Here is a 20,387-nt window from a genome sequence, read left to right as displayed (position 1 = left end):
AGAATTGAACAAAAAAAAAGTCTTATAAAGTCAAAGCATCAAACAACGGTTTAACAATGGTTAGTGTATAGCAATGGTAGGTGTAATAAACTTATAGACGTGTAAAGAATATTTTGTTTTATAAGAATTAAATGAATTTAACGATAAAAATGGTAAACTTATTCTAAAATAACTTGTTGAAGACAAAAAGAAATAAGCTGTTAAAATATAGTTAAAAGATAGTTATGTGTTTCAATAATTATAAAAGTAATAATAGTAATTTAAATAAGCAGACCCAAACTTGAAGTAACTTAGAAATAGAAAATGAATAAAAAAATAATAAGTGTTAGTATAGATATTTCATTAAAGGAATACATATTGAAATTGTTTTGCTTTTAATTCAAGAGAATTAGGTGGTGATCTAGCAAATTAAATTAATTGATAATAGTGCGGTAGTTTCTGCGTTACGGCGCTTTAGATTTTATTCACTGGTCTAAAGGTTAATTTGGTGACTTATTGTATTCATTGCGGGCAACATTTGAAAAACTTGTTAATTCCTCGAGTTTCTCGCTGGTAGCGCCAGATTCCATAATGTAATTGGCACATTGAATAGTATGGCTAGTAAAATGAGCCACGCGGATGTTTTAAGTCTTAATCCAGTTTTAAATGATAAACAGAACACTGATGTAGTCATTTATGTTTCAAGTAAATTCAACAAAGTGCAAAAAAATACGTACGGTTATGTTTATATTGTGTTTATCACAAGGCACCTGATGCAAAACCAACCAAAGATTAGTAATAAAAATAGTTAATTGTTGTGAATCATTGACATATTTTCCTAAACTATGAAATAATACAACCAGTTAGAGGAACAGATGCTAATTATGTAATTACAATATAAAATGTTACATTTTATATTTACTACTCCAGTTAGACTGACCAGATAGTTGACTTATAAGACAGACATTTAAAAACACGATTTACGTGTTAAGCCTATTGTTACCGTAATCTCTACTCCACGATCTAATGAGCAGGTGAAGAGGATAATCGTATGTTCCAGTAGTGGTTTGAATATAAGAATAGTAAGGCGAGCAGCGTCATGTTCTGTTGGACTCTCTTGGCTAAACAAATTGTTTATTTGTATATTTTCGAGCTTTTTATCGAATGAGCTACTTTTATATTTTAAATTTGTTCAATATAGAAAGTAAATATATTTGTCAGAGTATTATTTACAAATCAAGGTGTCATTAATTATTAGTTATAATTGAATTGAGTATCAGACTGTTTAGAGGTCTTAGAATAAAAGTTATACAATAGGAAATAGAATACGGTGTTGCTGGTACTAGTTACAAGTACTTTTTATATAGTAAATTAATCTACTTAATTTAAAGTGTCATTACTATTATTATAACAAACCCTTTTGATGTACACCAAAAGTACACGATAATAAATAGAAATATTCTATTTAGTATTGCTAGTGTTGTTTAATACTTACTTCAATTCAATCGTTAGCAATTGCGGACAATAATTGTGTTGTTAAATAATATTCATAATAAAGGAATCGGTTGAACGCCGACTGAGGTTTAAAATGTGAGTAGCAACTCTGATAGTCTTATATTAAAGTCATTAAGCGTAGATATAAAGTATAAAATAGAGAAACAATTCGTAATAAAATTATAAATTAAGTATTTATAAAAAAGGGGGTCAAATATATAATAGCATAAAAGAACCGCCGTGTAAGTACCAAAACTAATTTTTCGTTAGAGTTTTTCGTAATAAAAAGGTTACAAGTTTTTAACAAAACAACAAATATGACATTTAAGATCTTCTCCCAAGTACAAAAAGTGTAGGGGTGTTTATAAAGCAATAGTGGCCATAGATAAAGTTAGAGCGTGGGTAGTGTTGACCATCTTTCAGACGATAGTGATTCTCAAGCCAAATCGGGTAGTCATGATGATAATGAATGTCAGTCTCGAATTATTTAATTTAATGAAGTCTTGTATTAGTTGATAAATAGTCTAGATAATATTTTAATACTATTAAATAAATTTCAATTAATAAAAAAGTAGCATGTATGAAGAGGTTGATGACGGTGGACAGGGCTAGTTAGTGGTAGCTAAGCAGTGGCGTTTGGCGCTCCTTTCTCTGTCCCGACTGTCCCGCTAGGAATAAAGCGTGGAGTTAAGTGAAGTTAAAAGTATAGTATACAGTGTATACTTATGTCAAGTAGATAAAGTATACATGTATATGGATTTATTTAATTCTAAGTGAATTGTTATGTTTAATGTATAGTTTTAGATTTAGTTTGAGCAATTGCTCTATTTCAAGAGTGGCAGATTGCCCCAGTTCAAGATGGGCAGATTGCCCCAGTTCAAGATGGGCAGATTGCCCCAGTTCAAGATGGGCAGATTGCCCCAGTAAAAGAAGGGCAGATTGCCCCAGTTTCAGTTGGGCAGATTGCCCCAGTTTCAGTTGGGCAGATTGCCCCAGTTTCAGTTGGGCAGATTGCCCTAGTTTCCGTTGGGCAGATTGCCCTAGTTTCAGTTGGGCAGATTGCTCTAGCTTCAGTTGGGCAGATTGCCCTAGCTTCAGTTGGGCAGATTGCCCTAGTTTCAGTTGGGCAGATTGCTCTAGCTTCAGTTGGGCAGATTGCCCTAGCTTCAGTTGGGCAGATTGCCCTAGCTTCAGTTGGGCAGATTGCCCTAGCTTCAGTTGGGCAGCTTGCCCCAGTTTCATTTGGGCTGATTGCCCCTGTTTCAGTTGGGCAGATTGCCCCTGTTTCAGTTGGGCAGATTGCCCCTGTTTCAGTTGTGCAGATTGCCTCTAATGTCAGTTGGGGAGATTGCCCTAGTTTCAATTGGGCAGATTGACTCAGTTTCAGTTGGACAGATTGCGTCCAGTTTCAGTTGGGTAGATTGCCTCCAGTTCAGTTGGGTAGATTGCCCCAGTTTCAGTCGGGGAGATTGTCCCTAGTTTCGGTTGGGTAGATTGTCCCCAGTTTCAGTTGGGTAGATTGCCCCAGTTTCGGTTGGGTAGATTGTCCCCAGTTTCGGTTAGGTAGATTGTAGCAGTTTCATGTGGACAGATTGTCCCAGTTTCATGTGGACAGATTGCCCCAGTTTCAGGTAAACAAATTGCCGCAAAGCTGATCACCTACCAACTTGGGCCAAGTAGACGCGCAGGTAGCTGCTGCGAGCTACCTCGAGCAGACCATCAACGGTGACATCATCTTTGGCTCCGTAAGGTGCCTAGCAGGCTTCTGCCGCCACGTTTCACGGAGGATTCTAATCTTCGCTGGCTCGCAGCCAGTGGGAGTCGAGGGGGAGTACTGTGAGGAGGGACAGATTGCCGCAAAGCTGATCACCTACCAACTTGGGCCAAGTAGACGCACAGGTAGCTGCTGCGAGCTACCTCGAGGAGACCATCAACGGTGACAACATCATCTTTGACTCCGTAAGGTGCCTAGCAGGCTTCTGCCGCCACGTTTCACGGAAGATTCTAATCTTCGCTGGCTCGCAGCCAGTGGGAGTCGAGGAGGAGCACTGTGAGGAGGGACATACTGCCGCAGGTTCAGGTGGGCAGATTGCCGCAGGTTAAGGTAAACAGATTTCCGCAGGTTAAGGTTAGTAGATTTTTGCAGGTTTAGGTGAGCAGATTGCCACAGATTAAAATGGGCAGATTGCTGCAGCTTAAAATGGGCTGATTGCCGTAGTTTAAAATGGTCTGATGGCCGCAAGTAAAGGTGGACAGTTTTCCGCAGGTTAAGGTGAGTAGATTTTGCAGGTTTAGTTGGGCAGATTGCCACTGATTAAAATGGGCAGATTGCCGCAGCTTAAAATGGGCAGATTGACGCAACTTAAAATGGTCAGATTGCCGCAGTTTAAAATGGGCAGATTGCCGCAGCTTAAAATGGGCAGATTGCCACAGCTTAAAATGGGCAGATTGCCACAGTTTAAATTGGGCAGATTGCCGCAGCTTAAAACGGGCAGATTGTCGCAGTTTAATATGGGCAGATTGCTGCAACTTAAAGTGGGCAGATTGCCACAGTTTAAATTGGGCAGATTACCGCAGCTTAAAACGGGCAGATTGTCGCAGTTTAATATGGGCAGATTACTGCAACTTAAAGTGGGCAGATTGCCGAAGGTTAAGGTTAGCAGATTGCTCTAGATTCAGGTGGGCAGATTGACCCAGGTTACGTGGGTAAAAATTGGCCCTAGTTTAACATGGCAGATTGCCTTTAAATATTGTTTGTGAAAGCTGTAAATCATTTTTGTAAGAGACATTGTTACAGTCGATTATGTAAAAGTTATGAACCATAGTTATTCGCTTTTTGTTTTGTTTTTTTTGGAAACACGAGGTCGTGTTTCGGTGCAGGACGGCCGAACTGTTAGACAATTGTCAGTGTGAGGGCAATTTTACAGAAAACAAAATAATAATACCCACATAATTATTTATAAAAGAGGAAGGGAACGGCTATAAAAAGTGACGTTTTTGAAGGATTGAGGCAGTACGTGGTTATTCTGCCTGTTGTAAGGTGTAAAATTGTGACAGTGTTCAAGTATTTAAAATCGGTGTCATTGTTGGAACTATGCGTTTTAAAACGCGTATAAGTGTAAAGTGTTATATAGAAACAGTGTTAGAAGTGTGTATATGTAAAAGAGGAACAATAAATTGTGGTTATTAAGTATTTTATTATACTTAGCACCTGACATTTTAACATATATATGACATAACCACAATTACCGATACACTAAATCAAACTTTTATTGTGCCTGAAAGATATCAATCTATTTATTTGCATGAGGAAATAATAAATCATACTATATTCGGAAAAATTAAGAAATCCCTCTAGAAGAGACATGACAGAAGACAGGTATGGATAACATTAAATAAAGAGATGAAATCAAGATATCTAGATGATGACATACAGTTTGATGGGTTTTTACTTGAGAAATTTGAACAACGGAATGATTCTTCTTCAATAGAACCTATAATAAATAAATCATTGCAAAAATCAGAAAATAAGATGAGACTATTAGAAGAATTTTCAATAGAAAAGTTTTCAAAAAATACAACAAATGTTATTCAGTGGTTAAACTCTTTTGAAAGTGAATGTGAACGTTTACAAATAGCAACGGATATGAAAAAAATTGAATTGTTAAGATTACTGTTGGAAGATACTTATAAAGACTGGTATAGCTCAATGATTATAAAGCATACTATAGGTAAAAAAAAATGATTCTAATCCAATATTAAAAGTTGAATTGAGCAATGAGGATCCAAAAAACTAAAATTCCCTCCACTAATCGAAATTAAGGTTATATTAAATGACTAGTGCTTACGCCTGCTTAAACTATAAGAATATTTATTAAATATTATATAATATTCAAATTCAAAATATTCTTTATTCAAATAAACTATAAAAGCACTTTTGAATCGTCGAATGTACATGTCAACAAAAAGCTACCACCGCACTATGGGACGCTTTCTATAAAAGCGTGCCAAAAATGGTCGAAACAAAAGTCGTAATTTCAAAATTCTGTTGATTGTTCTATATACTAGAATAGACTATCTTATCAATACAACAAGATTTTTATTTTTGATAGCAGTTTAAAGTATCCAAAATGACCTTCAAACAATACACTTCGATATTTCCCTATTTTCCATACTGCATATAGCGATATTTAAGCGTTAGTTTCTTAATAAATTTCTATAGTAACTATATTTATGTTATACATTTTTATAAAGCTCATTGTTTTTTCTTTAAGAAAATATAATTAATGTATACTAAAAACCTATATTTAAAAAGATATCTTAAAATTTTTAGAAGTGTTATATTTTAACATTTTCATATTTTCAATTGGAGTTTTCATTGTTGCCGCTGGCTGCCGCTGCCGAGAAAACTATATGTATGTATACAAGAACTATTCAAGAATTAGGGGAAAGAATAAAATTTTGCGCATATTTGCGCCATTTTGATTTACAGCAAAAAAACCAAAATGTAGTAAAATGTAAATTTTTGATATTTCATGAATACTGCTTTTATTTTAAATAATTGGCGTCCTATTTAGTTCTTTTTTGTTCTATAAGTAGAAAAAAACTATCAGAATTTATATTTTAACATGGAAAATAATAATATGTCTATTTTTGAAAGAGCATATTTGTTTTGAAATATAACATTTTTTGTAGTCATTCCAACTACGAACATGACAAAATTATCATTTTTTATGTAAATAAACAATATTATGTGAATACAAAATAAACTATTTAATTAATTTGATGTGGTTTTGCACAAAACACTTTTCTGGACAAGTATAAAAAGACCAATTATAACTAGTTGCTTTCATTAGAGTAACCGGACTTTTCCGCATTGTTTCTAATACTGTTAACTTATTAAAAGATATACATATATTTTGTGCAACATGAGTATTTTTTGAATGTTGAATTGAATGAATTCGTTTGCAGTAGACGTAACTTATGCATTTTTATAATTGAAGGGAGAAATACTTCTGAAATAGAAAACTTTTAAAAGGAGAACTTCAATTTGTCGTCTTCACACGTACAAACTATAATGAACAACATTCAAATAAATTTTTTATATAATTCTTCACACTATGTCATCAGGACTTGCCGTAAATGTCGAAAAATTAATACATAAGTGTATATTGATCGAATTGCGCAATTGTATGTTAACAAATGTAACAAGTATTACATGCCTCCTTCGGTGCATAAAATTCTTATACATGGAACTCAAATTATACAGTACTATGCGATTCTTCCTATTGGGCAACTTTCTGAAGACGCTCAGGAAGCAAGAAATAAGGATTACAAAAGTATCTAACGAACTGTTTGACGAAGCTAAAGAACTTCTGCGAATCACAGAATAAATTCCTTGTTTACGTCACTATTTTTATAAAAAATATTTTTATATTACATATGATACATCAGTTTTTTGTTAAACAGCCTAGATTCAGTATACTTAAGTTACTTTTAATGATTTAAAAATAAAAATTATTTTTAAACATCTTAATATGCTCTTATTTATGACAATTTCTAACTTTGAAATTTTTTTATTAAATAACCCATGACTTTTATTAATATCTATTTGATGTCATTGATAGCAAATATATTCAAGTATATATACGCAAAATTTCAACACTTTGCGATGAAAACTGAATGAGTTACGGATTTTTGACACGAAGCGGGTCATTCCGTCCCACTGTGCACCGGTTCGGAAGGCAGTTCTGCTGAGAAGAGCCGGCAAGAAACTCAACAGTTGCTCTTTTCAAAGTCAATGGTATATTTTACTATTACATTAGCTGGCAGCTGTCCTGCCTGACATTCAATAGACATTAATTCCATACATGTTTATCCTCTAAATATTTTTGAACAGTGTAATAAGCTTTACTTGTTAGAATTTTTTTTACAGATAGTTTAAATTTTGGTAGTGGCAAACTAAGAATACACTGCGGAATTTTATTATATACACGTATACTCAGCCCCATAAAAGATTTATTAACTTTTTGGAGGCGAAAACTTGGAGTAACAATCTTATCTTTATTTCTCGTTCCTATCTTATGACTGTGGCTATTTTTTCTATGACAATGTATATTTTGTCGGACAAAGAGAATATTATAGTATATAAATTGGGAAGCAACTGTAATAATACCTGCATCTTTGAAAACATCTCGCAGAGAATCACGAGCTCTTAGATTATAAATATATCTCACGGCTCTTTTTTGGAGAATAAATATTGAATTTATATCTGAAGCACTGCCCCATAGTAGCATTCCATAAGATAAAATACTATGAAAGTAGCTAAAGTAGACTAGTCGGGCAGTTTCAACGTCCGTCATTTGTCTTACTTTCTTAATTGCAAACGCGGCAGAGCTGAGTTTATCTGCAAGTGCTTCCAGATGAGCGTTCCACTTCAGTTTGGAATCTATAGTAACACCTAAGAAAATAGCTGATTCCGAGACATTAAGAGGTTCTCCTTTAATTATTAGATTAAAATTATGTTTTTTAACATTTGGTAAAGCAAACTCGATGCATTTCGTTTTTTTTGCATTTAACAATAGATTATTAACACGGAGAACACGCTCAACACTCGCACGCGCAACATCTGCTCCGCGGAAAATATTCCTAAAAAATAGGAAATTCGGAGCCTAGCGCCTCAAATTTTGGCAGGAAGGCAGCCAGTGAGTGACTCGACAGGACGTAGTGTTTGTGACGCGAAATCAGTGAGGGTTCCGGAGTTATACCGGGATTTTGCGGGAAGACCTCAGGAGAAACAAGCTGTTCACTGTAGCGAGTGCGTGCTCCGGGTCACGTTTTCGCCGATTGAACGTACGTGCCTGCCGAGGAGCACGTACTACAGCGAATTCGTACGTGAAATCGTACGTGATACTGTACGGAATATACGTGCTCGCAGACCAACGTCGTCACTTCACCGCATTAGACAGTGTCTCCGACCACGCGAGCGCACACACTGCCAGAGAGCCAAAGTTAACAAAGGCGCTACCACCCATCGCGGCGTACTCAATCTTCCTGGGACAACCAACAACACAGACATCGCAGAACATCAGCGAAAGGTGAGTCCCTACCGACAATAAAAAAAAAAAAAAAAAAAATCATTAGAAATAGTAATAGCAATAATATATATATATACATATAAACACATGATATTAACATAGGAATAAATATTGTATAAATATTAAGAATAAACATTGTAATAGATATTTAAGAACAAACACTATATAGACAAGTACAACAAAATACAACACAATGTCTACCAAATCGCAAGCAGATTCTGTAAAGTCAGGCTCACGCAGAACCGCCGACTCAGCTGCGACAAAATCCACGTCGCTGAGGCAGAAGGTACTCACCAAAACGGCAAACTCAGCGCCAAGGACCACACCGCCTCCACAACTGGAACTTCCACAGCAAGCGCCACCCAACACGGCTGAAATTAGCATCACTATCCCCGAAGTGGAGCCGTGCATGTCCGACTCGGACGGGCCCGCGTCACCGACGGGTTCCGTGGCCTCGAGCACAGGAAGGAGGATCAGCCTCCTTTACACCACCTCCAAAAGAGGCACGGGGGTGGAGATGGACTTGGTGACGGGAGTGGCCAACACGCTGCTACAGAACGGGAAGGCCGCGCTAGAGTCGGTGATAAACATGAAGAGGGAAGTCAAGACAACCGCCATTGAAAGCCTCCAGGGATTGTACGAAACGGTGCTCTCGCTCTCCGACTCCAGGAACAGGCACAAATGCAACCTGGAGAAGGAACGCGCCAGACACGCGCAAGAAATAGTGCATGTCGAGCGAGCGCACACCAAAGCAATAGAAAAAATTAGCCAGAAGATGGTGTCGGAATTGAGTAGTGCCAGGAAGGAAATATCTGAAAACCTGAAGGAGGCCCAATCAATAAGAAGCTGGCTGGGCTACGAGACCGAGCAACCCTTCAGAGAGATAGCGGAGATAAAAGAAGCACACTCATCCCTGTCGAAAGTCATCTGGGAGCTTGCCGTGACAAAAACAAACACAGAGGCGACTCCTTCCACCCAGTGGAAGGAACTGCAACAAGCCACAAAAAGAATAGAAAGCCACCTGACATCTCTGGCTAACCGGTTTGAAATGTTTCGGCGGGACGTGGACAACCTGGCGTCCCGTGTGTCCGAAAACTTGCACAGGCCATCGGAGACACAAGCTCCCAAAAACGACAAAGACACCGAGGAAAGAGCGAGGCTGACGGAGTCCCTGCAGGCAATAGAAACGACACTCACACAAATAAAAGAAAAAATCAACATGCCACAACCCCCCCCTCCCATACCCAAAGATATAACCCCAGAGATATGCGGGATAAAAGAAAAATTAGAAATAATGTCCTCTGGGGTACGAACCATTCGAGATACGCGGCGCCGTGACAGCAGTCCTCCGAGGCCGTCGATAGACACTGAGCTGGCGGTCCAGGAGGTAAAACAGACCCTGGCCACCATCAAGAAGGGGGTAACGGATCTCGCGAACTGCGAGAAACAACCAGTGGCGGGACCGAAGACCTTCGCACAGGCCGCTGCCAAGCCAAAGGCTCCCCACCCGAACCACACACTTATCATCGCGTCAAAATTGCCAACAGAGACGAGTGACAATGTCATAACGAGGATAAGAGACGCACTCGATCTCAGAGCTACTGGTGCAAAAGTGGATAGGGTCCGAAAGGCCAGGGATCAGAAGGTCGTTATACGGTGCCCTACCAAAGAGGACAAAAACATTGTAAAAAGCCAAATTGAAAAGTCACAAAACCTCACAATAAAAGAGCCCACCAATCAAGACCCGTTAGTGTGCGTGAGGGGAGTCCTCAGCTGCCTCACAAACGAGGAACTTGTGGAATACACCACATCTCAAAACAAACATCTACTCCAAAACATCCAAGAGGCAGACATGAGGATACGGGTTCGCTACAGGAAGCGCGCCCGGAACCCCCATGAATGCCATCCCGTTCTTCAGGTTTCCCCGGTGATATATAAGCGATTCACCGAGGCCGAGAAGATCTACATAGGCTTTGGCAGGTGCACGGTGGAGGATCAATCCCCACTAGTGCAATGTGCTAAATGTCTTGGCTTCGGGCACACCCGGACTCTCTGCAAAGCCGGAACGGAATTATGCAGTTACTGCGGAGAGGACCACGCGGGGAAGGTCTGCCAAAAACGGCAAAATCTAGAAACTCCCCGGTGTGCAAATTGCGCAAAATTAAAAAGGGAAATCGCGGACCAGGCACATACAGCCTATAGCTTAGAGTGCCCCGAAAGGCAAAAATGGGATGGTATAGCACGTTCCAGGGTTCAGTATTGCTAAGGGCCCCCCAAACACTTCACCACGTGTCGCCTGCGAGGTGCGCAGAGTAACCGGGAGCGAACTAAGGTTCGTTCAAGCGAACCTACAACGCTCCAAACTGGCGACGGCGGAAATATACAAGGTGGCGGTAGAGGAAGGTATCTCAATCGCACTGGTCCAAGAGCCGTATGTAGGAAGGACAGGTGAGATGAAATCTCAACCAGGCACAACCACCATCCAGTGCACTCTAAACCGCCAGAAACCGGTTAAGGCGGCCATAATAATTTTCGGAAACACCCTGGAGGTGATCCATGATCCCCAGATCGTGACCGAAAACGTGGCTGCCGTCCATCTCAAAGCCGGACCGCTGTCGTTGGGAGTGCTCTCCGTGTACTTAGAAGGCGACCAGAACTTATCCCCATATCTATCCCAAATCAAAAAGGCTACCACCAAAATTCACACCAACCATCGAATAGTTGCGGGCGACGTGAATGCTTGGAGTCATTGGTGGGGCAGCAAATCCGAAAATCATCGCGGAGCGGAGTATCACTCCTTCGCAACAGAGCTGGACCTCCACGTCCTAAACTCGGGCAATATACCAACTTTCGAAACTTACAGAGGAGGGAGGTGTTACGAGAGCTGTGTGGATGTGACCTTAATAAGTCACACCCTGCTTGGCAGAGCGGAGAACTGGAGAGTGGACCGAAGTCTGGTAACATCCGACCACAACGCAATAACGTTTGCGCTGCGCTTGGAAAGGGCACTGGAACCCCTGAAGCCTATCACCACACGCAGGTACAATACCAAGAAAGCAAAGTGGTCGGACTTCGTAACTGCCTTCAAGGCCGCACTAGCCGAACACAACATAGCCAAAGATAACGTACACAGAGTTTCAAGCCCGGAGGAACTGGAGAAGATGTTATCGATCTACACATCCATAGTCCACAGCTCATGCAAAGGAACAATACCCAAAGTTAGAGACCGGAAAGGCGATCCAAGGCCGCCATGGTGGTCAACCACCCTAGACAAATTACAATCTGACGTGCTTAGGAAGAAACGCCGAATCCGGAACGCTGCGCCCCGACGAAGAGAGTTCACTGTCGATGAGTACATGCAGGCAAGGGACACATACCATCAGAAAGCAATAGAGGCAGCCACCCAGAGCTGGAAGGAGTTCTGCACTTCTCAAGACCGTGAGAGCGTTTGGGACGGCATCTACAGAGTTATAAGGAAGACGTCCAAAAGACAAGACGATATGTTGCTAAGGAACATAGCTGGCGAAACACTGTCACCAGATAAGTCGGCGGAGCTCCTGGCAAAGACGTTCTACCCTGACGACCAAGTAGATGGCGAAACTGAACTGCACAAGCGAGTCAGAGAGGCCACTGAAGGAAAAACTCCCGCGGAGATTGAAGACCTGTCGGAGGACGACCCCCCCTTCACGGACGCGGAATTGGAGATGGTTCTCTCGAGCCAGAACCCAAAGAAAGCGCCGGGACCGGACGGCCTGACCTCCGACATATGCAGCATGGCGATCAACTGTGACAGAGAGGTATTCTTGGCGATAGCTAATAAGTGTCTATCACTGTCATACTTCCCCAAGCAGTGGAAAATCGCCCACGTCTGCATCCTTCGTAAACCTGCAAAGGACGACTACACCAACCCAAAGTCGTACCGTCCCATAGGGCTACTACCGATCCTCGGGAAGACGGTCGAGAAGCTTTTAGTGGGAAGACTGCAGTGGCACCTTTTACCAACGCTTCATCCCAGCCAATATGGGTTCACGCCGCAAAGGGGAACCGAGGACGCACTCTATGACCTAATACAACACATAAAAACAGAAACTAAACAGAAAAAAAAGACAATACTCCTTGTATCCCTGGACATAGAGGGCGCTTTCGACAATGCTTGGTGGCCGTCACTTAAGAGCCAATTGGTGCGGAAACGATGCCCAAAAAACCTCTACTCCCTGGTGGCCTCGTACCTGGAAGATCGAAGAGTCATCATCAACTACGCCAGAGCAACCAGCGAAAAGGGTACCACGAAGGGTTGTGTCCAAGGATCCATCGGCGGACCAACCTTCTGGAACCTCATCTTGGACTCACTCCTGCACAAAATGGCGTCCAGAGGGATATACTGTCAGGCCTTTGCTGACGATGTGGTCCTCGCTTTCTCCAGCCATAGTACTAGTGAGTTACAAGCCCAAGCCGAGACCACCCTAGCCGAAGTGCAGGACTGGGGAAGGCTAAATAAACTGAGCTTCGCCGCGCATAAGACCCACGCGATGGTAATTACCAAGAAGCACAAGTTTGAAGCCCCCGAAGTCTACATGTCCGGCACCCGACTGAGTATGGTCTCGGAAATAAAACTCCTAGGACTCGTAATAGACTCCAAGCTGACTTTCAACGCGCACGCATCTGCAATATGCAAGAAAGCTGCAGACATTTACAAACGACTAGCGTGCGCGGCGAGGGTAACGTGGGGTCTTAATGGCGAGATAGTGAGAACCATTTACGTGGCGGTGATAGAGCCAATCGTCCTCTACGCAGCAAGCGCGTGGTCTTCGGCAGCCGAGAAGCTGATGATAAGGAAACAACTAGACTCGCTGCAAAGAGGATTTGCCCAAAAAATATGCAAGGCGTACAGGACGGTGTCTCTGACATCGGCACTGGTCCTCTCAGGCTTAATCCCCCTTGACCTTCGAATCCAGGAAGCCGCCAATCTGTACAAGATCAAAAAGGGGTACTGCGTGGACCTCCTACCACCAGGACGCGAAATAGAGCGCAGGGTGGGACCATTACAAAATCCACACCCATCACAACTCAAAACAACAGAGTACATGCGCTTGGAGAGCCTCGACCAGGAGACCCTCGATAAACACCAAATAGCCGGTCCCCTAATCTTCACCGACGGCAGCAAAATCGAGGGTAAAGTAGGAGCAGCCCTAACCTTGTGGGACCAGGGTAGGGAGAGGAAGTTCTCCACATTTCGCCTGGAGCCGCACAACACTGTCTTCCAGTCGGAAATGTATGCACTCTTCAGGGCAATAGAGATGGTGAAAAAGTCGAAAACGAGCGCTACCAACATCTTAAGCGACTCGAGATCATCCTTGGATCTACTAAGATCCCCATCGACGACTCACCCTCTCGGCCTACAAATGAAGAGCTGCATACGTGACATCCAGAACGAGGGCAGGACAGTGCGGTTCTTCTGGTTGAGGGCCCACGTTGGAACACCCGGCAACGAAAGGGCAGACGAGCTGGCGAAAAAGGCGGCAATAAAAAAGAAGACGGCACCGGACTATGACAAAGTACCAGTATCATATGTCCGAAAGCAGATACGCGAGGAGACTGTCAAGACATGGCAAGCGAGATATGAGGCCTCCCAAACCGGATCAGTCACAAAGCTGTTCTTACCAGACGTCAAAAAGGCACATACTCTGGTAAGGAAAACAAAAATAACACCAACAGACACCCAGCTACTTACCGGCCACGGAGGTTTCGCCGCCTACTTGCACAGATTCCACTTAAAGGACAGCCCATCTTGTCTCTGCGATCCGCAATGTGAGGAAACGGTCACGCACGTAATCCGGGACTGCCCAAGGTACGGCTCAGATCGAGCGATGCTGGAGGTCACCATCAACAAAAACCTAGACCAGCAATCACTCCACACCATCTTAGAATCAGAAGCCACCAGGACACCTTTCCTCACCTTCGCACGTAAAGCCATCTTAACAGCCGCGAAACGCAACAGCTCGCTAGTGGCTCCCCCCTCCGCGCCAATACCCGCGCCACCCTCACAAACATCCCAAACACCAGCACCTGCACCATCACAAACCCCTGCACCACTCACACAAAATTCCCAAACACCAGTACCCACACCACCAACAACACCTGCACCGCTTCCACAAGCTCCCCAGATACCAACTTCCGCACCACTTCCAATCCCCGTACCAATCCAACAAACACACTCGACACCTGCTTCTCCCACACCAACAATACCAACAAAACCAACAATAAATAAACTACTGGCCTCCCTCAAAAAGACCACAGGAGGCCTGCCAAAGAAGTGGAAAAAACTAACCACAAAAGTAAACCCGCCACAGCACAATCCACCAACACTGGCCACAACCAACGTGACGGCAATGCTAAATGAGAAGGCAGCGGACGGACAACCCGGAATAAGGGTCAGGAGCGTAGCCTTGTTCATGGCCGAGGGATCAGAAAGGGTGGGAATAGCTTTCAGTCGCTCGGAACCGCCGGATAGAGTCCAAATTTCACCAGGACTAGCAGCCCTACTCAAAGGAAGCACGAGTAAAACATCGGTGAGGTCAGCAAAAATAGACTCACTGACTTGGCAAAGGCTGGCTGAACCCCCCTGCCGAATACTGCGGTCACAGAACAAAGTGATCGCATTGCTCGAATGTGGGGAGAAATCTCCCTTTGCCCAACTTGACTCGATCCTCCGAAGAGTTCGGGAATGCACGCCGCAAGGAGCCCCTAAGACCATAAGCGTAGACGCAATGAGGGTAGAACCTTATAGAGGCAGCATAGCAAACTACTACGAATGCCTCAAGGTCGCCCACAAACACCAGCTAGTCGTCTACGAAGACAGGGGGGAATGCCTTGACTTCCTAAAGGCAAAGAAACATCTACCTTCCCCCTCAACAGAGGCTCCAACCGAAACGCCGAAGCAGAGCGGATCCGAGAGGCTGCAAGAGAAGCTGTACCCCGAGCCATCCACAAGCAAGACCACACCCACCCCCAAACATAACATCTCGAGGACTTTGGCGAGGGCCATTCTGGGAGTCGTCGCTCCAAGGGAAAAAGAAACCCCAAAATGTTCTGCCTCTAAGGCTGCGCGCCAAACTAGCACGCAAGAGAGAGAGGTCAAAGCCTTTTTCGATACCCGAAATCAACGGGAACAAAAAGGACACCGCGAAGGCGTACTAGAGCACAGCAGAGGCAACATAACACTACCTGACCTAAAAATAGCCAGAAGCCCAAAGGAACATGCTATAAATGCGTTCATCGAGTTCTTAGCCACATTAAAGGCAACCCGCGAGGTAAACACCAATGTCTGTAAAAAGATCCTTCAGACTTTCCAGAGAGGGAACTTCAAACTCCTGGAAGTAGAACTCGATGAAGCCAAAGCCGCCATCTATGACAACGTCAGCTCCCGTGTCATTCACGGAAGCATGACGGGACAGTACATGGCGGCCTATAGCAGCACCAAGGGCTTTATAGGCCTGGTCGAAAGTAAAAGAGTAGACGATCCCCCCAAATTCCTAACATCAGAGAGCGACCAAGTGGTAGTAGTGGCCGAATGCACGAGGGTGATGCTGGACGATAGGATACTCGGAATGGCAAACGCCATTTCAAGCGATCCTGAGCCGGGCGCAGCCTTCGTGAATTGGGAGCTACCAAAACTTTCCTGGGTAAATGGGGTTCCGGGGTGTGGTAAGACAACTCACATTATCAAGCACTTCGATGAGGACACGGAAGTAGTAGCGACAACCACAGTAGAGGCCGCGAAAGATCTAAGAGAGAAGCTGGCGCACCGCCTTGGCACGAAAGCGACAAAGAGAGTGCGAACAATGGCCTCGATCTTAGTCAACGGTTTTCATGAGGGAATAGCTATAAACCGGCTAACGGTGGACGAAGCCCTCAGGAACCACTTCGGGGCCATTGTTATGGCGGCCAGACTGTCAGGAGCGAACGAGGTCACACTCATCGGAGATATCAATCAGCTGCCTTACATCGACAGACAAAATCTATTCGAATTAAGGTACTGTAGGCCTAGCTTGACAACCAACATCACATGCGAGTTGCCTTGCACACATCGGAGCCCAATGGACGTCGCCTATGCCCTCGCCGGAGTATATAACAGCATTTACTCCGCAAGCCCCATTGTCCACTCCCTAAAGGTTCTCGGATACACCGACGCGCGAATACCACACTGTAACGACGGCACCCTATATCTGGTCCACACGCAGGAGGAGAAGAGGCAGCTGAAAGACCAGGGATATGGAGCTGGAGCAGGTTCGCGAGTCATGACTATCCATGAGGCCCAGGGGCAGACCTTCGCAGACGTTGTCATCGTCCGAACCGGACGCGCACGGATCCGAGTACATGAGAGCGTCTCTCACGCAGTCGTCGCAGTGACGAGACACACCAACACCTGTGTCTATTACTCTGACGATGGCGGTGACGCAATAGGCAACTTCATCAGCCGAGCGGTGGGCGCTTCATTTACGGAGGTGGTGGAGGCGAACCTAAAAGGGGCAATGTCACAAAGAGACGATAGGGTGATAGTGGCACTGATCCAAAAACTTAAGGAAGGCGTTCTGCATAAGCCAGGCCAAATCTAAAATTCCACACCTATATACATAATAATTATACAAAAGACTATAATAATTATACAAAATACTATAATAATATATGTAAAAAAAAATAATAATAATTGTCGGTAGGGGTCTCATCCAACCCCTCTAGTATAAGCTCTAGATATAAGTACAGTTTAAATTGTCCCAAAATTAAGTACGCCACATTAAAAGAACTTTCATAAAATAAAAAAAGGCACGGGCAACTATGCGCCCGTGGATGTAGTTTCTAAAATAAAAAAAAAAATAAATAAAAAAATAGATTATTAACATCAAACCAACGAAGAATATGCGATAATGCACTATTCACTTCGTCATAGTTTATTTTATTTCTGTCAACTTTAAATATTAAAGAGGTATCATCCGCGAAAAGTACAATATCACATATGTTCTTCACATAAAAAGGCAGATCGTTAATATAAAGAAGAAATAAAAGGGGACCAAGTATAGATCCTTGTGGAACGCCCATCTTTAGGGCAGATCCAGATGATTTTACATTATTTATACTAACCTTCTGGATTCTTCGGTTTAGATATGAGGCAATAAGATCAAGAGCAGTATCCTGTATACCATAATGATATAGTTTTAATAACAGAGTTTCATGGTCTACACAATCAAAGGCTTTGGATAAATCACAAAACACTCCAATAGCATTCTGTGACTTCTCCCATGCGTCATAAATGTGCTTTAGGAGTGCAGCACCCGCATCCGTAGTGGACCTACCTTTGGTGAAACCATATTGCTCACTATGGAAACAATTGTTAATATTTAAGAAAATTGTGAGCTGGTTAAATATAATTTTTTCAAATATTTTACTTAGAGACGGCAAAACAGAGATCGGTCTGTAATTTCCAGGGTCAGTTCTATCTCCACTTTTATAAAGCGGCACTATTTTACTATATTTCATTAAATCAGGAAAAGTACCGGATTCTACACAATTGTTAAAAATTAAAGCTAGATAAGGAGCAATATTAGGTATAATTGTTTTAAGAACTTTAACAGACATGCCCCATAAGTCACCAGTTTTCTTTAAATTAAGGCTTTTAAAAGTTTTAACTATTTCATCTGGTGACACATTCTTAAACACTAAATTTTGTCTACAACTATTTACATGCGTTTTCAGTATTAATTCTGCTTCCGAAGGAGATGATGGCAGTGAACGTGTTACTTACGAATTTAAGATTATATTATTAACTTTTAATTTAATAGGTTCACTGACAGCTCTAGATCTCCCAGTTACAGTAGTAATAGCATCCCATGTAGCTTTAATTTTATTATTGGAGTTTAAAATTTTTGCTCTTATATACATAGACTTAGCCTGTCTTATATATTTATTTTTACAAGGATGAATATCAAAATATAAGTTCATTTTGGGTGACGTTTTCTTAAAACAAAAAAGAAACTTTGCAAACCGGCGCTTAGCAACGACGGTTGTTATTAACATGGCAGAATAAATTGCATGTCAAATTTGAAAGTATTTTAATTTATTAGTACATACAGTGGGTAAAAAAAGTATTTGCACACCTTAATTTTTTGTAGTTACACCTACAAAAAAACAGAATGATTTTAGTTAGTTATTGTATTTAATAACTTATTCTATATATATTTCGAATTGGTTAATAAAATTTCTTAGAAAATAGAAAATAAAAAATGAGATGGTAAAAACACATATTTTAAAGTCAAATAAGTATTTGCACACCAACCGGCTTGTACGTATTTTGTAAAAAAATCAATAATAAATGAAAGAAAAGACACTTATAGACTGAGATCCGACCGTTGAATCCTGCATATACGAGTTTTCTTAATTAAACCTATATTAATGAATAATACATGATTAGTAAAACAGATTACACCTGGGTTGCCTGGAAGAATCCTGCCGCAATCACCTTTAATTACGTTTTTTCGTAACTCGTTTTTGGAGAAAATTGCACCCATACGTTTTTTATATGAATCGCACATCATTTGAAAGATAATCACATAAGGAATTGGAAAATTAAGGGTTACCAGCTCTCAGTCTGCCGCAAGTCTAGGGTTGCCTGGTTTAAACATGTCACTAAATGTTAATAATTTGCACTCATGTGTTTTTTTAATGAATTATATATCAAATTAAAGCTTATTTTTTTCTGAACACTATAAAACAGGGTTGCCTGGAAAATTCCTGCCGCAAACAGGGGTTGCCAGCGTTTGAAATATTTTATTCCGGTTTCGTATGATTATGAGAATAGACGATAAAATGCGCGGTCTGCCTTATGTTTTAAAGTAAAATATTATATAATAGAAGGTCAATCTTAAAATCAATGTTTATTCTAATTGTTCACCTGTTAAATGATGATTTGATTCATATTAAGTACACGCAGAAAACTATTTAAAGATGAAATCATTCTTATTTTTCAAGTAAAATAATAATCCATAATATTGAGTCTTCGCAAAGTTTATTTTATAAATAATAATATTTAGTGAAATAACCCTTTTAAAACAACTAAATTATCGAATTAAGTAAATATTTACAAATCTCGATCTATAAGGTATTAATTACAACATGTTTCCTTAATATAATGAGAGGTGACAATTATCGTGGATATTTTTTTTATTAATTAAGAAGATATGGAAAATTACATTTCTATAAACAATCTCTCTCTCTTCGCCCTCTGCTTGTTTGATTTGACAACGCCGTCCGTATCCGTAGAAAGAACTATGGCGCCCATCTTTTTGGTACGAATATTTAGGTTTTTGGAAAGTAAATGAAAACTATACAACTAATAAAAACTATTAAAATATAGATAAAAAAATGTCGCTATCAAGAACTTGTCCGTCTATGCTGATAGTTTTTAAGGCATTTAGGTCTGAAAGAATTGTTCTTATAATTATAATTAAGCGTAATCACTCACTCACGTCCCTAACTTAGTGTAATCAAAACTGAGGCAACTCCCACGGCCACAATTGTCTACATTTTATTAAACTATATAATATTAAACATTAAAGTATACTTACGTTTTGCATTAGAAAATAATTAAAAAATACTTTATATTTTTGTGAAACGAAACGAAACGATGAACTTTTTGTAACACTGTAAATGATAACCGTGCATTGTGTCACTATTTAAAAAAATGTCACTGTATTTAAAATTAATTTTTTGGTGAAACAATAACATGATTTTACACTTTTGGAGAGATTCCTTGTTAAATTCTAT

General features: G+C 41.2%; 1 protein-coding gene across 1 annotated transcript; it reads left to right on the top strand.

The window, feature by feature from the left end:
- The first annotated feature begins 3,912 nt into the window (after positions 1-3,912).
- LOC146530436 (uncharacterized) lies at positions 3,913-17,452 on the top strand. The gene is made up of 5 exons (XM_085200747.1): positions 3,913-4,128; positions 5,069-5,204; positions 8,167-8,570; positions 8,740-10,677; positions 10,811-17,452. The coding sequence occupies exons 1-5, from the start codon at positions 3,913-3,915 to the stop codon at positions 17,183-17,185; spliced, it is 9,069 nt and encodes a 3,022-aa protein (XP_085056873.1). The 3' UTR covers positions 17,186-17,452.
- The last annotated feature ends 2,935 nt before the right edge of the window (positions 17,453-20,387 follow it).

Source organism: Heliconius melpomene, chromosome 17 (genome assembly GCF_056956725.1).
Source record: "Heliconius melpomene rosina isolate 202511_hmr_F chromosome 17, ASM5695672v1, whole genome shotgun sequence".
Classification (NCBI taxonomy): Eukaryota; Metazoa; Arthropoda; class Insecta; order Lepidoptera; family Nymphalidae; genus Heliconius; species Heliconius melpomene.
Note: the sequence above shows the minus strand (reverse complement) of the source record. Positions and strands in the feature narration are given on the sequence as shown.